Source organism: Dryas octopetala, chromosome 3, assembly GCF_963921425.1.
Source record: "Dryas octopetala chromosome 3, drDryOcto1.1, whole genome shotgun sequence".
Lineage (NCBI taxonomy): Eukaryota > Viridiplantae > Streptophyta > Magnoliopsida > Rosales > Rosaceae > Dryas > Dryas octopetala.
Window position 1 is genome coordinate 6,903,272 of NC_141368.1, and position 26,933 is coordinate 6,930,204.

The window sequence follows — 26,933 nt, forward strand, 5'->3', positions numbered from 1 at the left end:
ACTAGATAGGCGACAAACAACCATTAATAAACTCCCTGCTGATTCAACCAGATACATCCTATATTTCACACCCTTATCCAGAAGGATCATCTTTTGAACAACCACACTTGTATTTTCATTCTTAGGCTCTTCAATGTTACATACGAAAACAGGGCCATTTTGGCTCACAGCATAAAATTTTCCCTTGTAATAAGTTAAATCATGAAATCTATCTCTACTACGTAGTGTTGTCCAACTTTTATCTCCTGGTCTCCACAATGCCAATATGCCATCATCATATACAGCCATGACTACGAAATCTGAAAGTGATGTACAAGACGGGCTCGATGAAAAAACAAATTTTTCTACCAGGGGAGAGTCTATAAAATAACCTGAACTGAAAAAATCTAGTAACTTAATTTGGGAATTATAGAAGGGGTCTATAAGAGTAACTTCCCTGTTCGAAGCTCGTATGGGTAAAGTGATAAGCCACTCAAAAGACAAATAATAGCATAACTTTCCCACAGCAGCTTCTGGCAAATTGAGTTTGCCACACCTATCTACTGCCAAACTGTAATATTCCCGATGGGTCGGCGTGTATCCTTCAACATTTTGATCCTCTCCCATTATAAACAAAACTTGATTCTTCTGTGATGCAACTCTCCAAATCTTACAAACTGCACGCATTCGCATAAACTCTTCCATAGAACTTGCAAATTTGGCGACATTGACAACAATATCTTCAAGATGATACCAGTCAACCGCCAATGTTTAGAGAAAACTACAAGTAGTAACTGATATCTTGTAGTTTTCTCTAAACATTGGCAGTTGACTGGTATCATCTTGAAGATATTGTTGTCAATGTCGCCAAATTTGCAAGTTCTATGGAAGAGTTTATGCGAATGCGTGCAGTTTGTAAGATTTGGAGAGCTGCATCAGATAGTTGGTTAATGGTTGGAGAGCTGCATCACAAAGAGAAAACTGCATGTGGATAACATAGTTATTAATGGTTGGGATTTCATATGACCAGATTGAGTTGGTTAAAGAAATTGCAACTTAAGCTTGTCATATGACCAAATCGAGTTGGCTAAGCATTTATAGACTTATAGCTTAGCATTTATAACCTAAGCAATTACGAAATCTAGCAGATAGCATGTAGCAGGCAATTAAATCCATTGATGCCTGGAAATCAAGGATTATTATGAAACACTGCACACAAATGAACTGTATGCAGGCAATTAAACACAACAGCAATCACTATGACCTAGAAACATGAGTTACACCAGCATAATTTTTCAAAATTGTGACAAATTAGAAACATCAACAATCACTGCAGTGCGAGTTAGAAATCACATTACCATTGCCTCCACCACTACTCAACTTAAGAAAGAATCACTTTTGTAACTAGAAGCCATAGTTTACCACATGTTTAGTCAGCAGAGTAATTGGACGTAAGGGAATTTTAACCTGAAACTTCTGTTTTCTTGAGTTGCTCTGCCACCTTCACGACTTTAGCTTCTTCCCTCTCCTTTCTATCAGCTTGGCTTCCAGCAAACTTCTTCCTTAAGGATTCCACTTCTTCATCTTTCAATTCCTTCAATAATGGCTCTGGTTTCCCAATATTGTGACCAATAGGTACAATATCCCAAGGCCGTTTTGCCCTATCAATATCTCCTTTATCACTGCAAAGGCGCAAAGTGATATGTGCGTCTCAGGAGGCAAATTAAGCTGCTTAAATACCTTGAATGCAATTAAAAGAAAGAAAACAAAATATCTCAGCATGGATAATTATAGTAATACTACGTGATCACAAAAAATATTTCAGAGTGACACAAACATTTGCAAACAAAATTTATTACCTCGATAGACAATGATGGCAGAAAAGGCTCTAACAAACAAGCAAGAAGATGCACTAGGCCCACTGAAGTTCTCACAACAATAGCACAGCAAGGTTGGTCTTCCTTGTAAAGCTTCCAGAACTGGCTTTCCTGCATTGTAATTATAGATGGTGCAACTTAGTACTTACATATGGTTCAATTTAGTACTTATAGATGGTGCAACTTAGCAGCAGCTTTCACAGCCACGTCCAGGCAATACACTTAAAAAGTACCTCAAACAAAGGTTAAGAAATGCTTACTTGCAGATATGCGCTCCCTTTACTACAAATTTCCATTGCTTTTTCGAGTCCTTGCTTTAGTAACCTACACAAATTGCAGATAAGAATGTTAATGCCAAGGACAGAGAAATGTGTAAAAGGCAGAAGGGAGGAGAACCTTCCAGTCATTTACTACAACAACACAGTCATCTAAATGTAAAATGTCAATCACCTCCTCCATGGCTTCTATATATTGCTCTACATCTTTACCAACTTTTTCAGCTAATTTCTCAGTCAAAGGATCTGAGTCTGCATGCAGAGCATCTGGAACAAGAGAGCCATATTCTTTACCTCTTTACCTGTACACGGAATTTGTTAAGTTTATATTATATGCGAAGCAGTTTTGTTATTATTGTTGGCGAAAAAAGTTTAAGGGAACAAGAATTAATAATAAAATGATTCCTTAACTAATTTAATAACAGTCAGCATGCTATTAATCTTGTGTTTGTGTGTGCTGCGTGTGATTGGTTTTCTGTTTTTCAATTGTCGCAAGTCATCTCTAGTTCTAGGTCTAATTTACATCAAAGAACAAAGATCTCAAGGGATTAAAAATCAAAAATTAATTTGTCAAAGACGAATATGCTTAATACTTCCAGAAACCAAAGGGCTAACCAACCTGAAGGTTTGACAACAAAACTCAAAACTCCGTTGATAAAGTTGCCAAGGTTGTTCAGCAGTTCTTTGTTGAGCTTGGCTTGCAAGTCGTCCCAGGTACATAATGTGTCTGATACCTATTTTACCAAAAGAAAACATCAAACAGGCAACAAAAGATACAGTGAGAGAAGGATACACATTACAACCACCAAGAGAATAAAAAATGAAGATTATTGCCAAAAGAAGAAATTAAAAAAGATGGGATCAATAAAACTACCTCGGGCCGATTGGCTAGCAATGGCTTGGCGTACCTCTGCCTGCTGCGGTGTTGATGTACACCCGAATTGGTCGAAGCTTATCTTTAACCACTCATAAACCTCCCTATGAATCGCATGATATTTGTCGCAAATCTGTCGGGGGCTACAGTGTTCTTCAAGTGCTTTTGTTTCAGTGGCTGTTCCGCACTCGTCGGTGCCACAGATGTATACTACGTTGTGGCCCCGGAGACGGCAGAAGTGTGCGAAAACATCGGCACTCAAGACACAGCCGATGATGTTGCCGAGGTCAGGGACATTGTTGACATAAGGCAAGGCGCTGGTGATGAGGATGTTGCGCTTGCCAGGTATTGGTAGCTTGGGGGGGTCCGAAACTGCAATCCCTCCCATGTTGTTAATCCCTAAACACCTAATTAGAAATCACCTTATATTTATATATGAGGGAGAGAAATGAGAGAGACAGACGGCGAGGGAGAGAAGGCGAGTGTGAGCTCGAGAGGGAGGCGGCGCCAGAGAGAGTGGTCTGTCTAGGTTTAGTTTTTTGACTTGTCTTTTGAGGAGGTGTTTCCAACTCAGACTTTAAAAGATTTTTGATGAATTTTAAAATTCATAGAATTCATCAAAATTCAATGAATTAGATAGAATTCTTATAAAATTTGTTATATGTAAAAAATGCATTCAAATCCATCTAAATCTATTAAAATCATTCACTTAATGAAATCCATGACTTTTTGAGGACACCTGGATTTCGTTGGAATCCATTAAAATCTGAGTTTTGATACTTAAGGGGGGTGTCCCCAACTTAGATTTCATTGGATTTTAAAAGTCCAATGAAATCTAGGTGTTCCCAATTTGGATTTTAATGGATTTCAATGAACTTTAGGTGTTCCCAACTCAGATTTTAATGGATTCCAATGAAATTCAGGTGTCCTCAAAAAGTCATGGATTTCATTAAGTGAAGGATTTGGATGGATTTGGTTGGATTTGAAGGCATTTTTTACACATAACAAATTCCATAAGAATTCCAACAAATTCCTTTGGATTTTGATAGATTCTATGGATTTTAAAATCCATTAAACTCCTTTAAAATCTGAGTTGGGGACACCCCTCTAAATTTCATTAGAATTCATTAAAATCTAAGTTAGGGACACCTAGATTTCATTGAACTTTTAAAATCCAATGAAATCTAAGTTGGGAACACCCCCTTAGTGTTTTAGTGAATTTTGTTGACAAAAAAAATATAAGAATTTAATACCTGTAAATGTCCTATAAAATATAAAAGCAAATTACATGTAGATACCTCAATTATGCACTCTGTTATATGCAAGGAGTAAAATTTCATTTTTTAGAGGTAAGGAAATTTTAACACCATATCAAGAGGATTTCGAAAAATTTCGAAACATTTTGCCGAAATTTCGCCGAAATTTTCTGAAATCCTCGAAATTTCTGCGAAACTTTCGATGCAGGGTAGAGCACCATCGCCGGAAGGAAAGAAGAGATCGGAGAGGAAGCTGCAGCGGCGCGCCGTCGTCAGAGGGAGAGAAGAGATCCGCGGAAGGGAGAAGAGGAAGAGAAAGAGATCCGGCGTGGGAGAAGGAAGAGAGAGATTAGGAGGGAGTGAGGGACTAAGAGAGATAAACAAAGAGAAGAAAAACTGGAAGTGAAGGGGGAGAAAAAGAAAAAGGAAAGAAAAATGTGGAAGACGAAGACCAACACTGGAAGACGAAGACCAAAGTCATGGAGGAGAAGAGGAAAAGGAAAGAAAAAAGAAAGAAGAGCAAAGGAAAGAAAAAAAAGAAAAAAAAAGGAAAGAAAGAAAGAAAAAAAAAAAGGAAAAAAAAAAAATTTAGGGTTGATTGGGATTTTGAGTCTTTAGGCAATTGGAAAAAAAAAAAAGGTTTAAGATTTTATTTAGGGTTTGATTTGGCCATTTTGATGTTTCGTTTAGTTGTAAATATAAATTATGAAAAAAAAAAAATTTATTCCCACACCATGGGGTTTCATTCTCTTAATGTTTGGTTTTCCAATTTGGAGAATTTGTGAAATTGAAATTTGAGGTAAACCACTATCGCTGCTGCTGCCACCAAGTTAGTTCTCTTTTAACCCAATTCAGCTCAATTTGACTATCAAAAACCGTTTCCAAGTCCCTTTGAGTAAGCTTGTTACTTTTTATTGCCACATTGATGATTTATTCGTGTAATTTCATTATGTAATTATTAATTAGTGAAACATTTTTTTAACAGTACAACGCGCATTATATTCATCACATATCACATGAAATCTACCATATAATTTGGTTTTTTCAATATTCTTTTATCAATGTAGTAGATAATATGTTAAATAAACATATAGTAAAGTTTCATTCAAAATTTCCATATTTTGATAACAATTTCCGTCTAATTTTTGTTGAAAGTTAAAAATCTTCGAAATTTCTGTCGAAATTTTATCAAAACCCGAAATTTTATTCCTTGATTGTATGTAAGTATCCCTAAATTTAAAAAGTTACATTCTCATACCCCAACTACTATTTCGTCACATATAGTAGGTACCTCTGTCAAATTGTCCGTTTGAGAGACCGTTAAATGCTAACCCTTCTTTCATTGTAAACTTAATCCACTTGGTAAGCATGCAAAGTCTAGATATCTGAGTGTCTACCTTAATCCACCTGACCCTTCTTTCATTGTAAAGTTAATTTTTTGAAAGGATGATATTTAAGTATGAACATAGAAAATGAATGGCTCTGATCGTTAAAATCATGTTGTGGTCTTCACAATTATTGAAACGACAAACTTTCAACGAAAAACTTAATAAAATTACTCAAGTGAATTATATGTAGAAGTTCACATCTCGATCATGTTTCCAACGATCCGAACTGTTTATTTTTTAGTCCCTTACTCAAAGATATCATTACAAAAAAATAAGCTCAATCAAAGTTGTAGAAGTTAAGTATCGGAGATCGAACGTATGAACGATCATGATTTTTATAATAATAATCGAACGGCTAGATGAATTTCGATTGAGCCGATTTTTTTTAGGGATAATCTTTAAGTATAAACATAGAAATTGAAAGGCTCCGATCATTGAAATCACATTGTGGTCTTCACAATTATTGAAACAACAAAGTTTCAACGAAAAAGTTAATATAATTACTCTTCAAGTGTATTTATATGTAGAAGCTCACATCCTAACCGTGTTTACAACGATCCGAACCGTTCATTTATTACTCCCTTACTCGAAGATCATCCGTGCAAAAAGTTAGCTCAACCGGAATTGTAGAAGTTACGTATCGGATATCGAACGTATGAACGATTATGGTTTTTATAATGATAATCGAATGGCTAGATGAATTCTGATTGCACCGATTTTTTTTAGAGATGATATTTGAGTATAAACATATAAATTGAACGGCTCCGATCATTGAAATCATATTGTGATCTTCACAATTATTGAAACAACAAAGTTTCAACGAAAAAGTTCATAGAATTACTCTTCAAGGTGAATTTATATGTAGAAGCTCACATCTCGATCGTGTTTCCAACGATCCGAACCGTTTATTTTTTAGTCCTTCACTCAAAAAAAATCATTCATACAAAAAATTAGCTCAATCGGAGTTGTAGAAGTTCCATATTGGAGATCGAACGTATAAACGATCATGATTTTTATAATGATAATCGAATGGCTAAATGAATTTCGATTGGGCTGATTTTTTTTAGGGATAATCTTTGAGTATAAACATAGAAATTGAACGACTCAGATCGTTGAAATCACATTGTGGTCTTCACAATTATTGAAACCACAAGGTTTCAATGAAAAAGTTCATATAATTACTTTTCAAGTGTATTTATATGTAGAAGGTCACATCTCGATCTTGAAGTTGTAGAAGCTAGGTAAGTATCGGAGATCGACCATACGAACGATTATGGTTTTTATAATGATAATCGAACCGCTATATGAATTCTAATTTGGCCGATTTTTTGCATGAATGATCATTGAGTAAGGGACTAAAAAATGATCGGCTCCGATAGTTTAAATTAATAAATTGATTATGTAAAATTAACAACATAATTAATTATTCTGACATGTTTTAGGCGACGAACTAGTAATTTTGGACGCTTCATTGAAATGGCAGTGTGCGCCTCAAGTGACTGTGTAATCTAGTGCTTTCGTTCACACAGAGGTGTTGTACGTTCGCCATCTAAACCGCACGGAGGAAAACGTCGTCAAGTCTTGACCGTTCATTAGCGAACGACACGTCGTTTGCCTCAGAGAGGATCCACGTGCCGACTCGGTTCGTCCACCCGTTTCCTTGTTGGACTATCCATTTGCTCTCACACTTGACCCACACTTCGACCCATTGGGTACCGTTGACCCAGTTTCATCTAGACCATCATATCTTCAGCTTTAGGCCGTTTTTGATGCAATCTGGGCCGTCCCTTGCTTCTTAGTGCCCAAGAACTCATCTCACCCATTAAAACATGGTTGGCTTGGTTATAATGCAGCACGCGGAGCCTTCTTGTGTGCGCGTTCTTCGTCAGCGCCACTAGGCGGCGCGTCAGCTTCTGTGCACAATGACAGCACGCTACGTGTGCGGTGTCAATCCTAGTAAGCAACTCTCTTTTTCTTTTCTTTTTTCTATTTCCTATAATTCTCTTAAATTCGTAAATTCACCAAAAATATCTCGGGACTCAAAATAATTCTCTGACAAAATCTTACGGACTCATCTCATTGAATACTAATTTTTTATTGCCCAAAAACAACAATTTGTCTTCCAGATTAATTAAGGAAAATCGTTCTCTCAAAAATTAATTCCAAATAATTCAAAATAAACTTAATAACCACCAAATCGCTTGTAAACCTTTAGAGCTCAACTCTAATAAACTAAGGGTACAAGTTAGTCAAACAAAAGACAAAATAAAACTCCAATTCCTTTGAGAACCTTAAGCTACTACAAGCAAAAGAATTTTTGACAACACGTGTCAGTACAAGAGAGGGCAAAAAAAATTCGGGTTGCTACACAATATATTTTGGGGTAATTCTAAAACTACCCCAATATTTCTTTATAAACCCCATATTATTTTTTCCTAAATATTCAAACTATATCCTTAGTTATTTAAAAAACAAAAACTTAAACAACCCAGTCACCCCACCTTAGCTTGACACCACCTTCCCTCCTTCCCACCCACCCACCCACCCACCCACCCCGTCGGCTAGCACTACCATCGGTTGTCGACGACCCCCTTTCTCCCTCCTCTCTCTATTTCTTATTCTCTTTCAATCTCTCTCATTGTCACCAAATTGCTTGGAATCGCATCAAATTTGGTTGACACTTGTACATTTCTTTTGGAAGGTGGGATTATTAAGCGGAGAAGAGACATTCATAGCAATAAAGGATCCCACACATTTACTATTTGAAGGACTGTAAACGCAATTTTTGCAAATACGAAGATAAGAGATAGAGAACGTGAAAGGGAGGACGATGGGGGAAGAGAGAGAGAGAAAGGGAGAAAGAGGGGACAGAATGGGGTTTAGAAAGAAAACATAGGGGTTCTTTTAGAATTACTCTGTATTTATGACCCAAAAAAAAAATACCCTATATTTTAGCCAATTTTCCGATTAATTGGACAAGGTTGGACCCAATTTTTGATATTGGGTCAGCTTGGGCCAATTTTCCCGCAGGGGCAGAATTTTACGCCCGAGGTTCGACCACCAAATCACCCAACCCTATTTAACTCCTATCAGCCGCCTCCTCCTTCTCTACTTTCTATCATCTGCTCAACTCCTATCAGGCTATCATCATCAACGTCACCTCCTCCTCCTCCTCTTCCTCTGTCTTATTATTCTCAACCTCAAAACTCCAATCCCCTCAGTTAGTAAACCCCTCGACATTAGTTTCCTTTGCAGGTAAGAGAACTCCTCATTAATTTGCTACTCATCTTAGATTTGGAGAGTTTGGTTTTTTACTGTTCTTTATTATTATTATTTTTAAAATTTGATCTAACAAACCTATTCTCATCGTCGGTTCCCTACAAACCTATTCTCAGCCTCTCAAATTTCTGCTTCTCCTTTGTTTGTCCTAGCCTCTTGGCTTGACTTATAATTTGAATTTCCTACTGATTTTCTTAGGAAGTCTAATGCTTAGTGAGGTTGCCATGAATTCGCATATTATAGCATCCCATCGTTTTGACATAAAGAAAGAAACTGGCTTACGTCTTTCTAATAAGAAGGATGAGAATTTCGGAGAGTGGTTTTCTGAGGTATACCTGTCTTTAATTTTTTTTTTTTTCTGGGTTATTTTCATAAATCTCTTTTACGAAATAAGTAACATGTTGAATTGTTCTCTGCAGGTTGTTGTTCGTGGTGAGATGATTGAATATTATGATATCTCTGGTTGTTATATTTTACTGCCATGCACAATGCACATTTGGAATACCTTGAGAGTAAGCATTGTTTTTTCTTATTTAGTCACACAATCATACTGCCAATTGTGTCTTTTTTGCTATTTGAATTAGTGAACAACCATTCAATGTTAGCATCCTTTATACACCTTGCCAGTCTAGTCCTTAAGTGCTCAATTCAAATGTACATACCTGTTTTTACTTTTAATACTTTCCTAGATTATGCTTTCATAATTTTGTAGTCGTATTAAAAGTTTGCCATGATAACTCCAACTCCAGCACAGTTGATCACTTTCCAATGCTGTATATGTGTAGGAATTTTTCGATGCACAAATAAAGGAAATGAATTCCTCTTCCCCATGTTTGTAAATTCTGCTGCTCTGGGACGAGGCAAGGCTCATACAGACAGTTTTGCTCAAGAGGTTAGAAATAGTACTCTTTTGACATAAAAATTGAACCTAACCTTGTTGTTCACCAGTAAACTATACTGCGCTGTTTGTGTATGTGATTTGCTTATTCTACCTCTTTTTCCATTCCTTTAATTTTTGTAATTAGGTTGCTTGGGTCACCAAGGCTGGAAAATCTGACTTGGAAGTGCCTATTGCAATCCGTCCAACAAGTGGGACTATTATTTATCCCTATTTCTCTAAGAAAATTAGGGGACACCGCGACTTACCATTGAAGGTAAATCAGTGGTGCGATGTTGTTCGGTGGGAGTTAAGCAATCCTATTCCCTTCATCAGGTAGTTGCTTTGATTTCATGATTTTGATATGTCTATACTCCATTCCACACATGCTAGTTTTTATGGCATTGACAATGACACAATGAGTTAACCTTTCTATTCCTTTTGAGCGAGTCTTGGTTGCATCTTTAGTCATGGTTGCTAATGGTCCTCTATGTTACATGATGACTTTAGTTTTGTCGTTTTGATCATTATTTTATATTTCATTGTCTCAAAATTTATGTCTCTATATTTTTTAGGAGTCGGCAGTTTTTTTGGCAAGAAGGCCACACAGCTTTTGCAACAAAGGAAGATGCAGATAAAGAGGTTTGAATCACTGGAATTTTTGATTTCACGTTATGTGCCTATTATGTAGCGAATTTCATTTTCTAATATTGATAAGGATTAGTTGAGTTTGCTCGGTTGTGTTAAATAAAGACATTAGCTCGTGTCTGGACCACTTTTTTCTTAGTCAATTTTTTTTGTTATTTTTTTACGATCTTTAGCCTGGCTATTGTTCCCACATCTTCAGATTCTAAAAAAAGTAATAGAAGCTGCAGTTTCTTCATTGTTAATTGTACCCTTTGTTTCATTTGTTAATTGTACAGAATTATTCATATATAATATTTATATTCATTTATTATATTTATTAATTGTGCAGTTTCTTCCTTGTGATATTTTATATTCATATCACCTAAAGGTATATTTATGTCATTTATTACAGGAAATTATTCCATGCAAGCTTTCTTTCTTTCATATATGCATTCACCTAATATCTGATTGTTTATGTGCTTGCGAATAGTATCTCACTGACAGAAAACTTTGAAGGTGGTTGGTTTCTGAATGTTTGTCCTGATTTTAGGTCTATGAGATTTTGGATTTGTACAGAATGATATATGAAGAATATTTGGCAGTTCCTGTTGTGAAGGGATTTAAAAGCGAGCTCAAGAAATTTACGGATAGTCTTTACACCACCACTGTGGAGGTACTTGATATGCCCTTTAATTAAGCTTTTTTTTTTGTTTTTTTAATGCCTCTATGGTAGTCTTGAGTACTATTAATTTTACGCATGCAGGCTTTTATTCCAAACACTGGCCGAAGTATACAAGGTGCAACCTCACGTTGTTTGGGTCAACATTTTGCCGAAACATTCGAGATTAGTTTTGAAAATGAAAAAAGAGAAAAGGCTATGGTTTGGCAAAACTCTTGGGCTTACAGTACTCGAGCGGTAAGTGTGCTTTCTCGAAGACATGAAACTTGTAAGATTGCCTTTTAACTTATAATTAATTTTCTATTATGATTTATTTGCCATTATCAAGTTCAGATTGGAGTGATGGTGATGGTGCATGGAGATGACCAAGGCTTGGTATTGCCACCTAAAGTGGCACCTTTTCAGGCTATTGTGATTCCAGTGCTTGACAAGGATGTTGATATTCAAGCCACATTTGATGCCTGCGTGAAAACTGTGGTTACCTTGAAGGGAGCTGGTCTTTGTGTTGAGGCAGATTTAAGAGACAACTTTTCATCGGGTTGGAAACATTCACATTGGGAAATGAAAGGTGTTCCTCTAAGGATTGAAATTCGACCAAAGGGTTTGGCCAATAATCAAGTAAGACTGCATTTCAATTAATTTGTGATCTTCTATCTACTTGCATTCTTATCCTTTCTATTTGGTTGTTGTCTTCCATAACCATACAGTGTCATCTTCCATCTAGTTGCTCCTGGTTTTAACACGACAGCGTTTGATAAAATTTGTTTAAAAGATTTGTAATAATTAATATGTTAAAAAAAATTGTGGGGTTCTTACAACGTGTTTTCGAAGAATGTCATTGTTGGTGATTCACTTAAAGAATTGAATTATGTTCATCTTGGTTTTAGGTGCGCTTTGTTCGTCGTGACAATTTTGAAAAAGTGGACATTCCTCTGACAATTTTGGCAAATGTGAAACGGGATGCTTGTGTCAAGGTTGCAATGACATGGGAAGAATTTATGGAAGCTTTGAACGAAAAGAAAATTATCTTTGCTCCTTGGTGCGATGAAAAGGTACATATTGTAATACTCATTAAGAAATATGCTCTTAATTGTGTAGCTGTGATTTTCTTTTTCTTTTGTATTCATTAGGAAGTAGAAGGGGATGTATAACACGGACAGAGGGTGAAACTGGAGCTGCTAAGTCGCTCTGCTCCCCGTTGAAGCAGCCTGAACTTCCTGAAGGTAAAAGTTTAGGTTCATATGCTTGCGTATCTTCATAACATGTGCATTAATGTTTCAAATCAAGTAGGACATTGATGTTGGTTAGAAATTATACTAATGCAACTTTTGTGCAGGGACACTTTGCTTTGCCTCGGGAAAGCCAGCGAAGAAGTGGACCATTGGGGCAGGAGTTACTAAATTTGCCCGCAGAATTAAAGCCGTGGCCTCGTTTTATATAATTTATTTTGGATTAGAATGTTTTGGATCATCTAGTACTGTGTTTATTAATTTGTTTGGTGTGTCATGACATTCCATATGTAATCAAATGGGGTCCAAAGGATTTTTTGGCCAAATGGAGATCCAAAGCTTTTTTCTTTTTGGCCCGGGAGATCCAAAGCTTAAATAGCCATCACCTCTTTCTACATGTTAACCCCAATATAGAACAGAAGCCTGTTAGGCATTTCAAACATCTAATAGCTGCCCCTTTTTAAATTTTTTTTTTTTTTGGATAAATTGAAAAAAATCGGTTGATTGATGGCTCTACTTTCTTGTTTGTTTCTCAAAGCCGAGACTTAAATGACCAGTAGAGCTGATACAAGGATTTAAATAAATAATGTATGTCTAGTACCTCCATATCAGTCAATTTGACTAGCGTCTCCGCATTATTCTAAATGTGAGTGCGTTTGGTTAATTAATAGGAGTGTAATCTAGTGCGTTTGGTACGTGAGTGCGAATACGCTCTTTTTTGTCTGGTGTGGAAATGTTGATATTTTGGAACGCCTATTGTGTCTACCAAACAATTTGATCTGGGGATAAAATTCACATTTTCATCTCATTTTATTTTCTTAAAATAATTTAATTTGCATTTCTTATTCAATTTCTCATACTTTCTCATTTTTTTTTAGTGGTAGGCTCTCCCTATTGTGCAAACGTCGTTATTTTAGCACGCACAGTTTGTCCATTAAAATTTTCTATTGTACATACCGAAATTTTTTGTATAAGGAAATAATTATTTGTTTGAAGAGAGTTTCTCAATTTGACTTCTCATATAATTACCAATGTGAACTTTTTATATATTCTCTTCATGTTGAAGAGTAGTTGCAGCCCGAGTGGTAAGTTGATTCATTTTCAACTTCTTGGGGATCGAATCTGTTGAACAAAAATAGTTAATAAATAATAATATTACTCAACATAATTTCAGCTAAATTCATTTATGGAATAAAGATTTTATTATTTTGGGTACGATCCATTCAAGATGAAGTATATCTCTTAATTACAGTCCCTTGACTCAAAGAAATACCCCTTGATTCCAAATGCAATGAAACCAATGGATCACTTTGTGAGTGTTTGGATTTATTGAAATGGAATTTATTTGTGATTGTGGTTACACCCGTATTTTAGGTTGCCTATGTACCCATTGCAGGATCAAATCACACGTAGTTCCAAGATTTTAGGAATTAAATGGGTGGATGACCCATTTAAATGAATTGTGTAATTTGGGTAGGGTTTAGAGCCCTTAGATTTGATTTGAGAAATTAACTCAGGGACTTTGTTTGGGAAATTTGGATGTATTTGATTTGGCTGTGGTTGCACCTAAATTTTAGTAGATTGCCTACATACCCCGATGAGATCAAACCGAATGTAGTTCTTGGTTGACTTTGCGCCATTTTGGAGGGTTGGTTTTGTACCAAGCGATGAGAGTTGGTTTTGTACCAATTGAAAAAGATGGTTTTGTACCATTTGAGAAAATTGGTTTTGTACTAATTTGATTTTGTTGGTTTTGTACCAATTGAGAGAGATGGTTTTATACACACATGAGAGAGAAATTTGAGATTTGGGATTGAAAAAAAATGTGCCAATTAATTAATTTTGTATCATTTATTTGTTAAATGACACCTTTTTAATTTCTTAATGGGCTAAAATGAATTTGGGAGAGTTGGATTTGATATGTGCCCACTAAATATTTTGTATCAATTATTTATTAATTTACACACTTTATTTATTAATAGGCAATCTGATTTGAGAAAGGTCCATTGGACTTTGTACCATTTATTTGTTAATTGGTAAAAATTCATTTGCTAATGGAAATTTAACTGGATATTATCCCATTAAACTTGATATGAATTTTGCATCGGCTACTTGTTAACTGGTATTTTTTTTGTGGGTTGGAGTCTACACCTAAACCGAATGGACTGATATGTTACTTTTTTTTTTTTTTTTTTTGTTCAGAGGATACGGGTTTGAGACTTTGCTTGGGCTGCATCCATTTTTTGTGTCTTTTATGGGTTAAGCCTTTGTGTCACAGGACGACACTAAAGCCCAGCGGAAGCATCCAATATTACATCATTTTCGTCATCCCGTGCGGCACCAAGATCCACTCAATCCTGGTCAGCCTGTTTTGCCCATGTATAACACATGATTATGTCCAGTGACAGAAGATACGGAAGACATCCAACACGTATCCTTAACAAGTCCAGCCACAGACCCGTGCCATGTGTTGGTGACGGGACATGGTCTGCCACACCCATATCCAACCAGCATCCGTACTCTGTCGGGACAATCTCTTAATAGCGCACGTAACCCACAAGGATTGAGGGTAAGGTTTATCCACAATCCTATTCTTTGGCTAGTCATGCACGCTGCCAGACATGCATGCCACCCAAGAGCAACACATATAACATCGAATGTCCATACATCAAACCTTCATCGCAGTGCAAGGTCGTCCAACCTGCACTTGTCGACATCCATGCATTTACTTGAGCAAGGCCGAACCCAAGCCAAGCTTTAACGTGGTCAGGGTTCACCATGACACTCCAAGACGATGACATGATCCGCCCAAACGATATATCGAGCCACAATGGCGGATATATGCCACAACCTCGACCCCTATATGGGAGCCGCAATACTGGTGCCCCTTACTACCAGTACTGTCTGTAGGACCTTCTATCCTACAGAGACACTAATTTCCTTTGTGACAATCTAGTGTCCGGCACACTCATGATATCGCACGTTGCCACACGTTACCAAGAGAGGGACTCGCTTAGTGCCCAACATCTTAACGGCACTCGGGGTGGTGGAGAGTCTTACACCACGTGTTACTCCCTTATATAGCATTCTGAGCCATCTTCCATCTGACAGGATAGAACATCAATATGCGCGAAGAGTCATAATGGATATTCCCTCCATATTTCCCCCATGAACGCGCTACGAGAAGTCCGTCCGTGACACTTTGCATATCACTTTAGGCCTCTATCTTTTCCTCTTGCTTGCTGCGCCATCTTCTTTTCTTTCTTTGTTCCACAACCCGTGCAAATCATCCACCAAATTTACATGCATTCTTTTGTCTTTTAAAAAAGACTTGTCTTCAGATGCATAGCCCATTAGATACCAAGAGGTAGTCTATTCCTTGACTTTTGTGCACAAAGCCCAAAAGATGGATGCAATGGTATTAAACCATTACACTCTAAATGAACAACACCTGCTGCCTTGGAGTTTTCTTTGACGCATGGAAAGGTAAGTCTCACACTTGTAGTTTAAAGTATTTTGAAACAAGGCTTCAAGAGAACTTGATTTTCTCTTCCCTGCGTACCAGTAACGCCGCGAAACTATTGCCTTTTTTTTTTTTTGCAGGTACCTTCCTCATCTGCTTTGGACCATCTTAATCTTAATCAGCCGACGTGCATTTTTTTATAACTCAACGCACCATGGATTCAGCCCAACCTGTTCGGTGCTTGAGATATATGGATTCAGCAGAATTCTTTAGGATTTCAGCCGAAACCAATTTGGAGATGGATTCAGTCGAATCCTTTGATGAATTTTTGTGGTTTCAACCGAAACCGGTTGAGAGAAAATGAATTCAGCCAAATCCTTCGATAAACTTTTTTGAGGTTTCAGCCGAAACCAAATATTGAAAGCGTTCTTCTTCTTCCTGCAGCCTTTCGGTGTCTTATTTTCTTTTTCTCTGAATCCCTCCTGCTTTATTTATAGAGTCCAATGAGAGGTTCAAGTGATGAAATTAGATAGAGATGAGATAACTCTCTCCATTTAAATTTAAACTCATATGATAAGAGATAATTAAGTTTTCAGATAAATCTACATTATCTCATTTTCAAACTTGTTTTTCATTTGAAATTAATGTGGCACATGGTACATGAGGATCTTATCTCAACCTCAACCTTTAAATTTTTTTGAATTTTTTTACGGTTCAACAGAATCACACTTATTTTTTTGATATATTTTTTAGGCTCTACTACAGATTACCCCTTTGAACTATATGAGTATTTCAACCGAATCCATTAGCAAAAAGATCTTTCATGCATGTCCACCAAATATGAAAAACACAAGAAAAATGACAGAAACCGTCAATAAATCCGTTAATTGCCTATATGGCTTTGCTGATTGACATTTTTAAATGACGTGGATGCCACATATTTGCCAGATGGACAAGAAGATAATAAAAAATTCTAAAACATTTTAAAATATTAAAACAAAAGCAAAAAAATTTCCCCACCACCTCCCTCCTCCCCTCCGTTTCTCTCTATCTCTCACTGTTTCCCTTTCACTCTCCTTTTTCCAGAAAAACTTAATCTGCAACTCCTTTCTCATAGCACAATGGTAAGAGAAAGCAGGGAAAAATAATCCTTTTCTCTAGAGGGGATTTGCAAGAAGCCTCGTGGTTCCAGAGGGGATTTGAATAACTGGGTCTTTGATAAATTACATATTTTACAAGTTTTGAGAAAGAGATGAGGGATTAAAATTGAACCCCACCTCTCCCACCCAATTGCTATTGTATTTGAAGTACGGTACCAAAATTGACTGAATTAGAAGAAGGAGACGAAAGTGGAAATAACCCCAAAGTACAGAGACGAACGAATGAAGGTGAAGCCTTCATTATATAGCCAACGGAAAGGAGCTGGGATGGACATAAGCTGCATGTGGAGGTATGGATCGAAGAGCTGCTGTGATGTCTGTGGGCGTGCGTTAGGCGGTTGGTGGAGTAACATGGAAATGCATGAATTGCTGTCTTGTGGGCGGCTAGCTCTGTCGAACTGTGGAGTGGGAAAGAGCTTCACGAAGAGAGAGGCGTGAGTGGAGAGCAGCTTGGTGAAGGAAATAAAACAATAAAATAGAGTATAGAGCCAGGCATGCGCAGAGATTTTTAATGGGCTTGACTCTTCAGTGCAGGGTGAGGGTATATCAAATGATCTATCTCACATGGGGAGAGATGAAGAGGAAATTAAACACGTGAAAGAAAAATACACAATGGAGGAGCGGAAGCCACGTGGCGCCATGAGAGTGGTGACTGGTGGTTGACAGCAATACTGCATGTGCAAAGATGGCTGTTGCCTCTGTGACTGTTCGACTGATCAGCAAGAGGAAGGCTTCTGGTGGATTTCAACGTGGGCTTAGGCTTCCACTTTATTTGTCATTTCGGCTTCTTCAAATTGGATGGCCACCGTTTCTCTTTAGGGCAATGCTATCTCACTTCTCCATCTACCTTCTCCCTTCTCCCTTTTCCCTTCAAAGTGGCTTTGGGCGATGAACTATAACATTCGTCGCCTAATCTCATCAAGGCTTGGGTGACGAATACAATGTTTGTCGCCTAAAGAGACTTTGGGCGATGATAATTTTCCTTCGCCTCAAATTACGCGCCAAAATGGTGCTTGGCCCAGACTTTGGGCGACAAAATTTTATGTTCCTCGCCTAAGGTGACTTTGGGTGACGAAAATGTTCATTGCCCAAAGTCCCAGTGCCCTTTTTTGTGTACAATTTTATGTATGTAATAGCATACAATGCGATCGTCCCTATAGTTCTTTTGGAAGGTGGACTTATTGAGCAAAGAAAAGGCATTCATAGCAATAATGGATCTCACACATTTACTACTTGAAGGATTGTAAACACAATTTTTGCAAATACGAAGATAAGAGATAGAGAACGTGTAAGAGAGGACGATGGGGGAAGAGAGAGAAAGAGAAAATGAGAAAGAGAGGAATGAATGAGGTTTAGAAAGAAAACATAGGGGTACTTTTAGAATTACTTTGTATTTATGACCCAAAAAAATAATTACCCTATATTTTAGCCAATTTTCCACCTGGTAAATGCTGACTCTTCTTTCATTGTAAACTTAATCCACCTGGTCAGCAATTAAGCATGCAAGGTCTAGATATCTGAGTGTCTACCTTACCAAGTCCTGATAAATCCACACCATAAAAGAAGGGCCCCTAGGGTGGAAAACTATATACATGTGAAATTGCCAAATTGGTATATACATATAGGGTGGTGAAAAAGTACATTATAGAAGGCAAAAACTGAAGGAAGGCATGTTGAGGAACTTCTTTGGGCTTGTTTTGTTGCTCATCATCCTTCTAACTTCTCGTAAGTCTCTCTCTCTCTCTCTCTCTCTCTCTCTCTCTCTCTCTCTCTCTATCTTTCCCCTAATAAATTCGAAGAAGTTAAATTGTCAGGTGATCTAATTCCATGTATCTTGAGAAGTAGTTAATTATATAATTAACATTTTTTTTTAATTATAGAAGAGACTGTGATGCATACTGAAGCAAAGACTTGCGAAGTCCTGAGCCACACATTCACTGGCCTATGCTTCAAGGACACTAGTTGTATCGTGCAATGCCGGAGTGAGGGTTATGGTTACGGCAAATGCTCCCATGTCCGACGCAGGTGCAAATGTTTGAATCCTTAACCATGACTGCATATCCACTTATGATAATGTTTTAACTTTTAAGTGTTTAACCAATACAGTGGGATTGCATGAAGATGTGGTGCTCTTCTCCAAGATTCAAGTGTGGTTTGGTTGTTCCATTTTTGCTTCTTGGTTTTTATTTTGTGCTTCTGTAATTGATACACATTTATTTGGTTGATGAAAGATTTGAGGAAAGATAGTGTTTGAATTGATCTCAGCAACCGACAAATGTACAGTTCAATCTTTTAGTTCTTTGCGTTTTGAGAGAAAGACCTATTTTGATAGGCTCCAGTAATTCCTGATCGAATTGAACAACTTCCTGGCAAAAAAAAAAAAAATGATCAACTTAAGTGTCCTTTCGGGGAAATAGAAATCCAATAAAATTGACTATACTGAGAAGATTAGCATAGTCCCTACCTAAGGATGACACGAATAAATTAAAACATTGATCAGTTTTAGTTGGTTAATTTGACAATTCAAGATAAAAAAAAAAAAAGAGTAGTTTTGTGATTTAAAATAAAATCAGTCTATAGTCTTTTATGTCTATACTCTATACAAATAGTCCATTTTCCGAAAAAAAGGATGGTTACGGGTTACGGGTCAAGTACTTGAGCTCCACCATCCGAAGCTGTTTTTTGTTGGTATACGGAGCTATATACTTGAGCTACCGACCGAGGCAATACGGAAACTATCTTTCCTCCCAGAAAACCATGGCGAGTAGTACTTGTATTCCCTCCACTTTTTCACCTCTTCTTCACAGCTTGACTACCAGAAACTCCATGGCTATGGTGGGTTTGCTCTCTTACGCACCCAAAAGCATCAGACCTTTCTCTCTTACCAAAGGCTTCAGTTTCATCTCACATTCCACCGCAAGAAAACCACCCAAAATTTTTTTCCAGCTCCAAGGTAGTTCCTTCAATATCGGATACTATTTATCATGGGGGTCTGTTCCATTTTCGTATATTAGATTATCTGTTTTGAATATTTGAATTTTTTTTTCTGGGATTTTAGTTAGTTGCTTTTCACTTTTCGGATTGATTTTCTTTTTAATTGATGGCTTTAGTGGGTATTCAATTCGTGTGGTTCAAAGAAGTAACAAACTTGGTTAAAATTTTGCTGTTTTTTTTTTTTTTTTTTCAATTAACTGATTAAGCTTGCTAAAGAACAGTATATTGGATACATGGCAGAAATTGAAGTGGAAATTAATGTTGAATGGGAAATGAAAGAATAGGGAGACATGGAAAAAGAGTTTGGAGGTTTCTTTCTCTAAATTGAGTGTGTCAGGATAGTAACAGAAAAATGGGACTTGATTTCTTTCTCTAAAATGAGTAAGTTCTTGACTAGTCTACTCTAAATGTAGTTGTCTGCATAGGAAATTACATCTAATCATATGTTGGTTTTTATTTCAGTCAATTAGCCTTTTTATCCCCTCTCTGTTAGATCATTATTTAGTATAATGTTTCTTTACAAGAGGAAACAAGGGCATAACAGTTTTGCTTCCTGTAAGGAATAACTGAAGCAAATGGATTCTCGTAATCTTGCTACAATATATTTGTCCCTTTTTGAGGCAATAAATGTTGGGAGTGAATGCTTGTTTTATTTAATGGCCCTCACCGGTTTAGAAGGATAATAGAAAGAGAAGTCTATGACAATGTTATCGTGGTTCGACAGTGCAAAGTTGAGTGTTTCAGGATGAAACATTTTCATTTATACTATTTCTCATTTTTGTCAGTAAGATCAGTGGCCGCTCCAGCTGAATCTGTTGCTGGGTTTGATGAGATGGTTTCTGGGACCCAGCGGAAGTATTACATGTTAGGTGGGAAGGGTGGTGTTGGAAAGACAAGTTGTGCTGCTTCACTTGCTGTAAAATTCGCTAACAATGGGCATCCCACTCTTGTGGTTTCCACTGATCCAGCTCATTCCTTGAGTGATTCTTTTGCTCAGGTTTCACACGTTCCTTCTTAGTAATGTTTTAAAGTATTTGCATTGCCTGTAAAGTAGAACTTAACAGGTTGTAATTTGTTTGTGTATGCGTGTGTGGACACACCCATATTGTACATGTTATTTTGTCCTAGGATTTGACTGGAGGGACACTTGTACCGGTTGATGGGCCTGAAGCTCCACTTTTTGCTCTTGAGGTATGTGGGGTTAGATTTCTGTATGAGTAATTGCTAATTTTCTTCACGTAGTTCTGCTGTGCTATGTATTTGATGAGATGACTATTACTATGAATTTTTTTTATTAGTGTGTCTTAGCATGATTTTGTAGTCTTGTGCATAATGTGCTTAGTTAAACTTATGTTGTACCACAGATAAACCCTGAGAAGGCAAGGGAAGAATTTCGTAATGTAAATCAGCAAAATGGTGGAACAGGGGTCAAAGATTTCATGGATGGTATGGGACTTGGGATGCTTGCAGAACAGGTAAAGCTCTATTTGAAGATACTGGTATTGCAACTTGAGATTGTTGTTATCATCTTGTGATCCTATTTTTAGTGATATGAATATTATTAAGCTTTAAAGACCTAACTGATAGGGTGCTCACATTGCATGAGCATGTGCATGCGCACACGTATGCTTACATTATGAATTTTTATGCTAATTAAGATAGGATTTCTGCAGAGGAGTCATAAAAGAGTATATGTACCAACTGATATTCTTCCTTGAATTTCAGGGTCCCTATTGATTGTGTGTGCTTTATGATGATCCTTGCTTCTCTTTTACCTTTTTTGTTTTATTTTTTATTTTTTATTGTTGAAGTTAGGAGATTTAAAACTGGGAGAACTACTAGACACACCTCCCCCTGGTCTGGATGAAGCTATTGCAATTTCCAAGGTATGTCTTTTCTGCCTTGCCAACATGCACAATTCTTTCTTGCTTTCCTATTAATGTTTAATCCTCTTTCCAGGTGATACAATTCCTTGAATCACCAGAGTATAACATGTTTACTCGTATTGTGTTTGATACTGCACCCACGGTGAGCAAATATTGTTGCTGCTTTTGTCGCTTCAATTTTTGTTAATAAAAGTATCTTTCCTTTCAATTTGATTTCTTGTTAAATGAGTTCACTGTGACGGGATATTGTCAACAGGGTCACACATTGCGGCTTTTGTCCTTGCCAGACTTTCTGGATAAATCAATTGGCAAGATATTGAAGGTAATGATGCCAACTTTGGATGAATAATTAAGACCTGTGTATTTCTTTTTCTTTTTGGAACTAAATGGATTTAAATGGGTAGTTTGTAGCAGTATTTACGTATAAGTAAGCCACATTTTTTAACTTTTTGTTTTTTGGGAAACAAATCATTGAATTGCTTCATTGTAACATATTGGATTTCATTTTTAGTAAATATATGGCTAGTCTCATATGAATGTTAGCATTCTTACCAATGTAAAAGCATGTCTAAAGCTGTTCGTTATGAATTGCTTGTACTGTTAATTTGCAAATATTTGACATTTTATGTTATCTTTACAGCTCAAACAAAAGATAGCTTCAGCCACCTCAGCCATCAAATCTGTTTTTGGACAAGAGGGAGCCCAACCGGGATCAGTAAGCATGATGTTGTGAGATTCTTTTAGGCCTCTGATTTCTTTACAAGTTATTCTGACATTTTATTGTAAAACTGCAATGCAGGCTGACAAATTAGAGAAGTTGAGGGAGAGGATGATTAAAGTGCGTGAGCTTTTTCGTGATACTGATTCCACAGAGTTTGTCATAGTAACAATACCGACGGTAGGATTAAGTTAAAAGATACCACTTTACTTGAGCCATAATCTACAATGTAGAATTTAATCTTGTAAAAGAAGATGGATCCCTGTATTTTTCTTTTCCTTTTTTTTTCCTTCCTGATGTCTTTGCTTAAAAGTGACTAGAAGTGTTCAATGTTGTATGAAATATTTGCTTCTAATTGATTTTCCACTTCTTCTTTTCTTGTTCTTCCCAAGGTCATGGCAGTTAGTGAGTCATCTAGGTTGCATGCCTCTTTGAAGAAGGAAAGCGTTCCTGTGAAGCGACTTATTGTTAATCAGATTCTTCCCGTATCTGCCTCAGACTGCAAATTTTGTTCAATCAAAAGAAAGGTATTAATCTAATCACTATCCTTTTACTTATCGGGGGCTGAAAACATATTTACTCTCCTTTTTGCAGAATGTGTACTTTTCATTTGTAGCATTGAGTAAAATGGTGACATTTTAATGAACTATGAAACTAAAAACCAGTTGAAGAGAATTGTCCATACTGTGCAAAACTTATTTTGTGCTCACTTTAGTTTGGTTTATGTTGAAGCAAGAAATTATAATTTTTTTTTTTTTTTACAAATACCTCAGGATCAGATGCGTGCTCTTGATATGATCCAGAGCGATACGGAGCTCACCGGCTTGACATTGATTCAGGCCCCACTAGTTGATATGGAGATCAGAGGTGTTCCTGCCCTTAGATTTTTGGGAGACATAGTTTGGAAATGATCATCTCTCTCCACACTCATAGTCAATGATAGAAAAAGAACCGTTTTTTCTTCAACCAATCATTCATTTGGTATCCTTTCCCATCTGAGAAAATGGGTTCAATTCATTTCCCCTGTAAAAAACTGGCATCCCTTTATAAGGAGACAATTGAAGGAAGTGATTTTGAACAGTTAGATTCAGAACTATAAATCTTTCATTATAAGATGTAATCTTGTAAGATACATGGTATTACTTGTGTTTGTGGATACGTAGTGACTGCCTAACATTGGCATTTAAAGTATACGTAGCTTACCAATTTTCTTTTCTATGATTGTGATATACTGATATGTTTAATTTCTATATAAAAAAAAAAAATTGTGTCATTTCGTTGACCAAACCTCCACTTCTACATTCGTTGACTAATTAAGCCTCCTTCAATCCTGGAGCATATGGGATACGTAGGGCTGGCAGCCATAAGTTGCCATGAATAAACTTGTCCACTGTAAACCCATCAGCCACAGATGGGTCAGTAATGACATGATAACCCGGCCACTTGACCCGGCCTGAAAGCCCAGCACCCGGCCCAGTGTTCAAGTACTCCCCATAATACAGGGTGTCAAGCCCAAGAGTCCCATTATACTCAAGCCAACCCTGAGGCCTTATAACGTTGGTCATGGAGGACTGCATGAACACAGTACGTGAATACTTGTCCCAAGGCCGTCCCAAGTACGTGGGTGTAGAGCTCACATTGCTCCCCAAATCGGAATCCGGTACGATGGAGCAGAATTGGAACGAGAACCCCGCCGAGGAGTCCGGACTCTGACGGCCGTGGGCCGTGAGCACGTTCTGTGCCCCGGGAATGCCTTTCCTGGCGAGAATTGTGCATTTTTGGAAGACTGCAGTCCCATAGCCAAAGATGAAGTCAATGGTGCCACAGATCGTGCATTCACGAAAGAATTGCCGGCCGGAGAGCACGTACAATGTGTCTTGGTATCCACTCATCTTGCACTTGTAGAAAACTGACATATCGCCGCCGGATACAACTGCAACTGCCTGCATGTTTCTTGGTCCCGCTGTGTTTTCGAACCCTATGTACATTGCAATAAACCCTTCGGCTCTCACAGCTGTATAGATAATATGACATGTTATGTTGTAAACAATAAAGTATTTTAAACCCATATATTATATGATGCCTAGAGAATATGTTATCATATATATGTATATATTGCATGTCTTAATTAATATATAATTGATAAAGTTTTGGGGTCTGACCAAATGTTGCCGAATTTATTAATGGATAACCAGTGTGATTGCTTCGCTCTCCAGATATGGTAGTAACGTCCATGCCCTCTCCAATCAACACCAGATTACACTTTGTCGCATCGATAGTCACATATTCCTTGTAAACTCCCTTCTTAACAAATATCACAAACTGAGGATGATTCTTGCAATCATCATTATAATTTGGTGCGGCCGTCACTGCATCCATTATTCGCTTAAATTGTCCACTCCCATCCTGAGAAACGGTGACGTTTGGTGTCAGCTGGGAAAGTTCGAAATTGCCCCTGATGAATTGTTGCTGCTGCACATGCAACATGCCAAGGAGCTCATGGATTGATGTGTACGTGGTCATGGAGTTGGGAACATCAAATGCTTCCATGCATGCCTTTTGGCTGCCAAGAGAAGTGTTCAACCATGTCCTCATATGAGAAATCACATCACCTGCATGTGTGCCATACATACATGAAGCTTTAATTACTTCTACTGTTTTTCTTTTTGCCATCAATGAATTCCAAACAAAATATGGTGGCTAAAAAATTTTGTTCTATTAAAATTGTTGGAGAGATTTATTTATTTATTTATTTTTGGTAATTAGTTGAAGAAGATTACTTACCAAGATTTGTTTGGTAGCCTTTTATTTTTAATTAATGATAGCTAGGGAAAAAATATTAAGCAGAGAGATGAGGAATTAAGGAGATAATTAAGAAAAAATACATAGATCGATGAATTGGCTTATAAAACAAAAATAAAAAACTAGTTCTCTATTATGTCATCTTCCACACTTCAAGATCCACCCTTTTGAGAAGGATGAAAATATATATGGGTTCTTTTTTTACACTCACAAAAGAAAATACAAATTAACAAACAAATTATCATGTATCAATGTGATATAAAAAAACAACATAAAAAATATTTTTTTATAGAGAAAATTAAACTTAGGTAGAGATTATGTATATGAACCTTTTAGATTATGAATTGTGGAGAGGGACCGATTCAAGACTTGAGCAGTTGTACCAAGCAAATCAACACAATATGAAACAGAAATATTAGAATTCCCATAATCATCATCAACATGCATATGGGGCATGGTGGAGGCCACATTTTGCACAACTTCCATGGCTTTCTCTAATGATTTTTCGAATACAGGCAAAGGAACATTGATCAAGTGCGCACTTGGGTTAATGGATAGAGAACTGAAACAAATGATGAACAAAATAAAATGGAGGGAAGACCTCATGAATATTGGACTCATGATATAGAGTGTACCGAATTAAAATGTATATGATGAGAAAATTTAACAAGGTTGATTAAGAGAGAATCAAGCAAAGAAATGTTATGAGTTACACCATGAAGAAGAACATCCTATATGTATGCATATATATGCAGGTAAAAAGAGGTAGCCAAAATGTTTTTGATATAATGAGGTTGCTAAATTTGAGGGGTTGAGTTGGAGAATTACAATATATGAATCATACTAGGATATAGATATAGTCAGCAATTTTTCTTATATACTTGTTGAGTTGTTTCCTAATAAATATGAAAGCATTTAATTTGTTAGTTAAAGCAAAAAAAAAAAAAAACATTCGATTTCCTAATCAATAAGATAACTAGTTCACTGTATTTTGATCTGTTTTAACGTAAAGTTAAATTAGAAACCAATAAACAAAAATATCATTCTCTTACCCACACTATACTCTTCCGTCATATTAATCAAATTATAGCTTGTTTATTGAAACTTTTATAAAAAATTCTATTAATCATGCAAGTTTTTAAGACTCTTCAGCATCTCACGTGTTAAGAATCTAAATCTACGAATTTCTAATAACAATTTTTTTTAACGTACACATGTGCTTGAGGTCGTTGGTAAAAATTTGAAAAATTAATACATCTTAGTCAAATAAGTAATTAATGATGAAAATTCAAAATTAGGATACGTACACTTAGTACATGTACTACAAATATTGACTACTAAACTAAATGAGTAATGATGCTTTCCTTTTATCTAATGAATCTTCCTTTTATGATTTTTATCTAATGATGCTTTCCTTTTATCTAAAGTATCATAAAAAAAAATTTAGTGGGGAGTGAGGTGGCAAGCAACTCCCAACAGAAGTTATCATGGGCCAAAAAAAAAAAAAACTTACATGTTATTGACTGCATTAAATATGGTTCAAATAATTTTATTCTTAGTCAAATATGGT

General features: G+C 36.7%; 2 protein-coding genes, 1 non-coding gene and 2 pseudogenes across 6 annotated transcripts; 3 read left to right on the top strand and 2 right to left on the bottom strand.

Annotated features, from left to right (window-relative positions):
• Positions 1-823: 823 nt before the first annotated feature.
• Positions 824-3,526, bottom strand: LOC147290250 (methionine--tRNA ligase, cytoplasmic-like). Of its 3 annotated transcripts, none has more exons than XM_086237774.1 (6): positions 3,040-3,526; positions 2,751-2,865; positions 2,307-2,425; positions 2,117-2,180; positions 1,839-1,967; positions 824-1,719 (listed from the first exon to the last, which is right to left on the bottom strand). In XM_086237774.1, exons 1-4 carry the CDS (start codon positions 3,391-3,393, stop codon positions 2,139-2,141), a joined length of 630 nt encoding a protein of 209 aa, XP_086093900.1. In that variant the 5' UTR covers positions 3,394-3,526; the 3' UTR covers positions 824-1,719; positions 1,839-1,967; positions 2,117-2,138. The 3 variants fall into 3 exon arrangements, with proteins under 3 accessions (XP_086093900.1, XP_086093901.1, XP_086093902.1); XM_086237775.1 differs by having other exon boundaries at positions 2,307-2,433; XM_086237776.1 differs by having other exon boundaries at positions 2,307-2,433; positions 3,006-3,526.
• Positions 3,527-8,698: 5,172 nt separating this feature from the next.
• LOC147290251 (proline--tRNA ligase, cytoplasmic-like) lies at positions 8,699-12,511 on the top strand (annotated as a pseudogene). Its single transcript, XR_015121196.1, has 12 exons — positions 8,699-8,904; positions 9,127-9,257; positions 9,348-9,440; positions 9,714-9,820; positions 9,954-10,141; positions 10,381-10,447; positions 10,983-11,105; positions 11,196-11,348; positions 11,445-11,729; positions 11,999-12,163; positions 12,242-12,334; positions 12,448-12,511. The product of XR_015121196.1 is annotated as a proline--tRNA ligase, cytoplasmic-like (transcript).
• Positions 12,512-19,367: 6,856 nt separating this feature from the next.
• LOC147290252 (U6 spliceosomal RNA) lies at positions 19,368-19,468 on the top strand. Its single transcript, XR_015121590.1, has one exon. It is a non-coding gene; the product is annotated as a U6 spliceosomal RNA (small nuclear RNA).
• Positions 19,469-19,686: 218 nt separating this feature from the next.
• On the top strand, positions 19,687-23,777 carry LOC147290253 (P-loop containing nucleoside triphosphate hydrolases superfamily protein). Its single transcript, XM_086236465.1, has 11 exons — positions 19,687-19,916; positions 20,743-20,954; positions 21,086-21,148; positions 21,322-21,432; positions 21,769-21,843; positions 21,917-21,985; positions 22,100-22,165; positions 22,484-22,558; positions 22,643-22,741; positions 22,954-23,088; positions 23,335-23,777. Exons 1-11 carry the CDS (start codon positions 19,721-19,723, stop codon positions 23,470-23,472), a joined length of 1,239 nt encoding a protein of 412 aa, XP_086092591.1. The 5' UTR covers positions 19,687-19,720; the 3' UTR covers positions 23,473-23,777.
• Positions 23,778-23,874: 97 nt separating this feature from the next.
• Positions 23,875-25,849, bottom strand: LOC147290254 (pectinesterase pseudogene; annotated as a pseudogene).
• Positions 25,850-26,933: the final 1,084 nt, after the last annotated feature.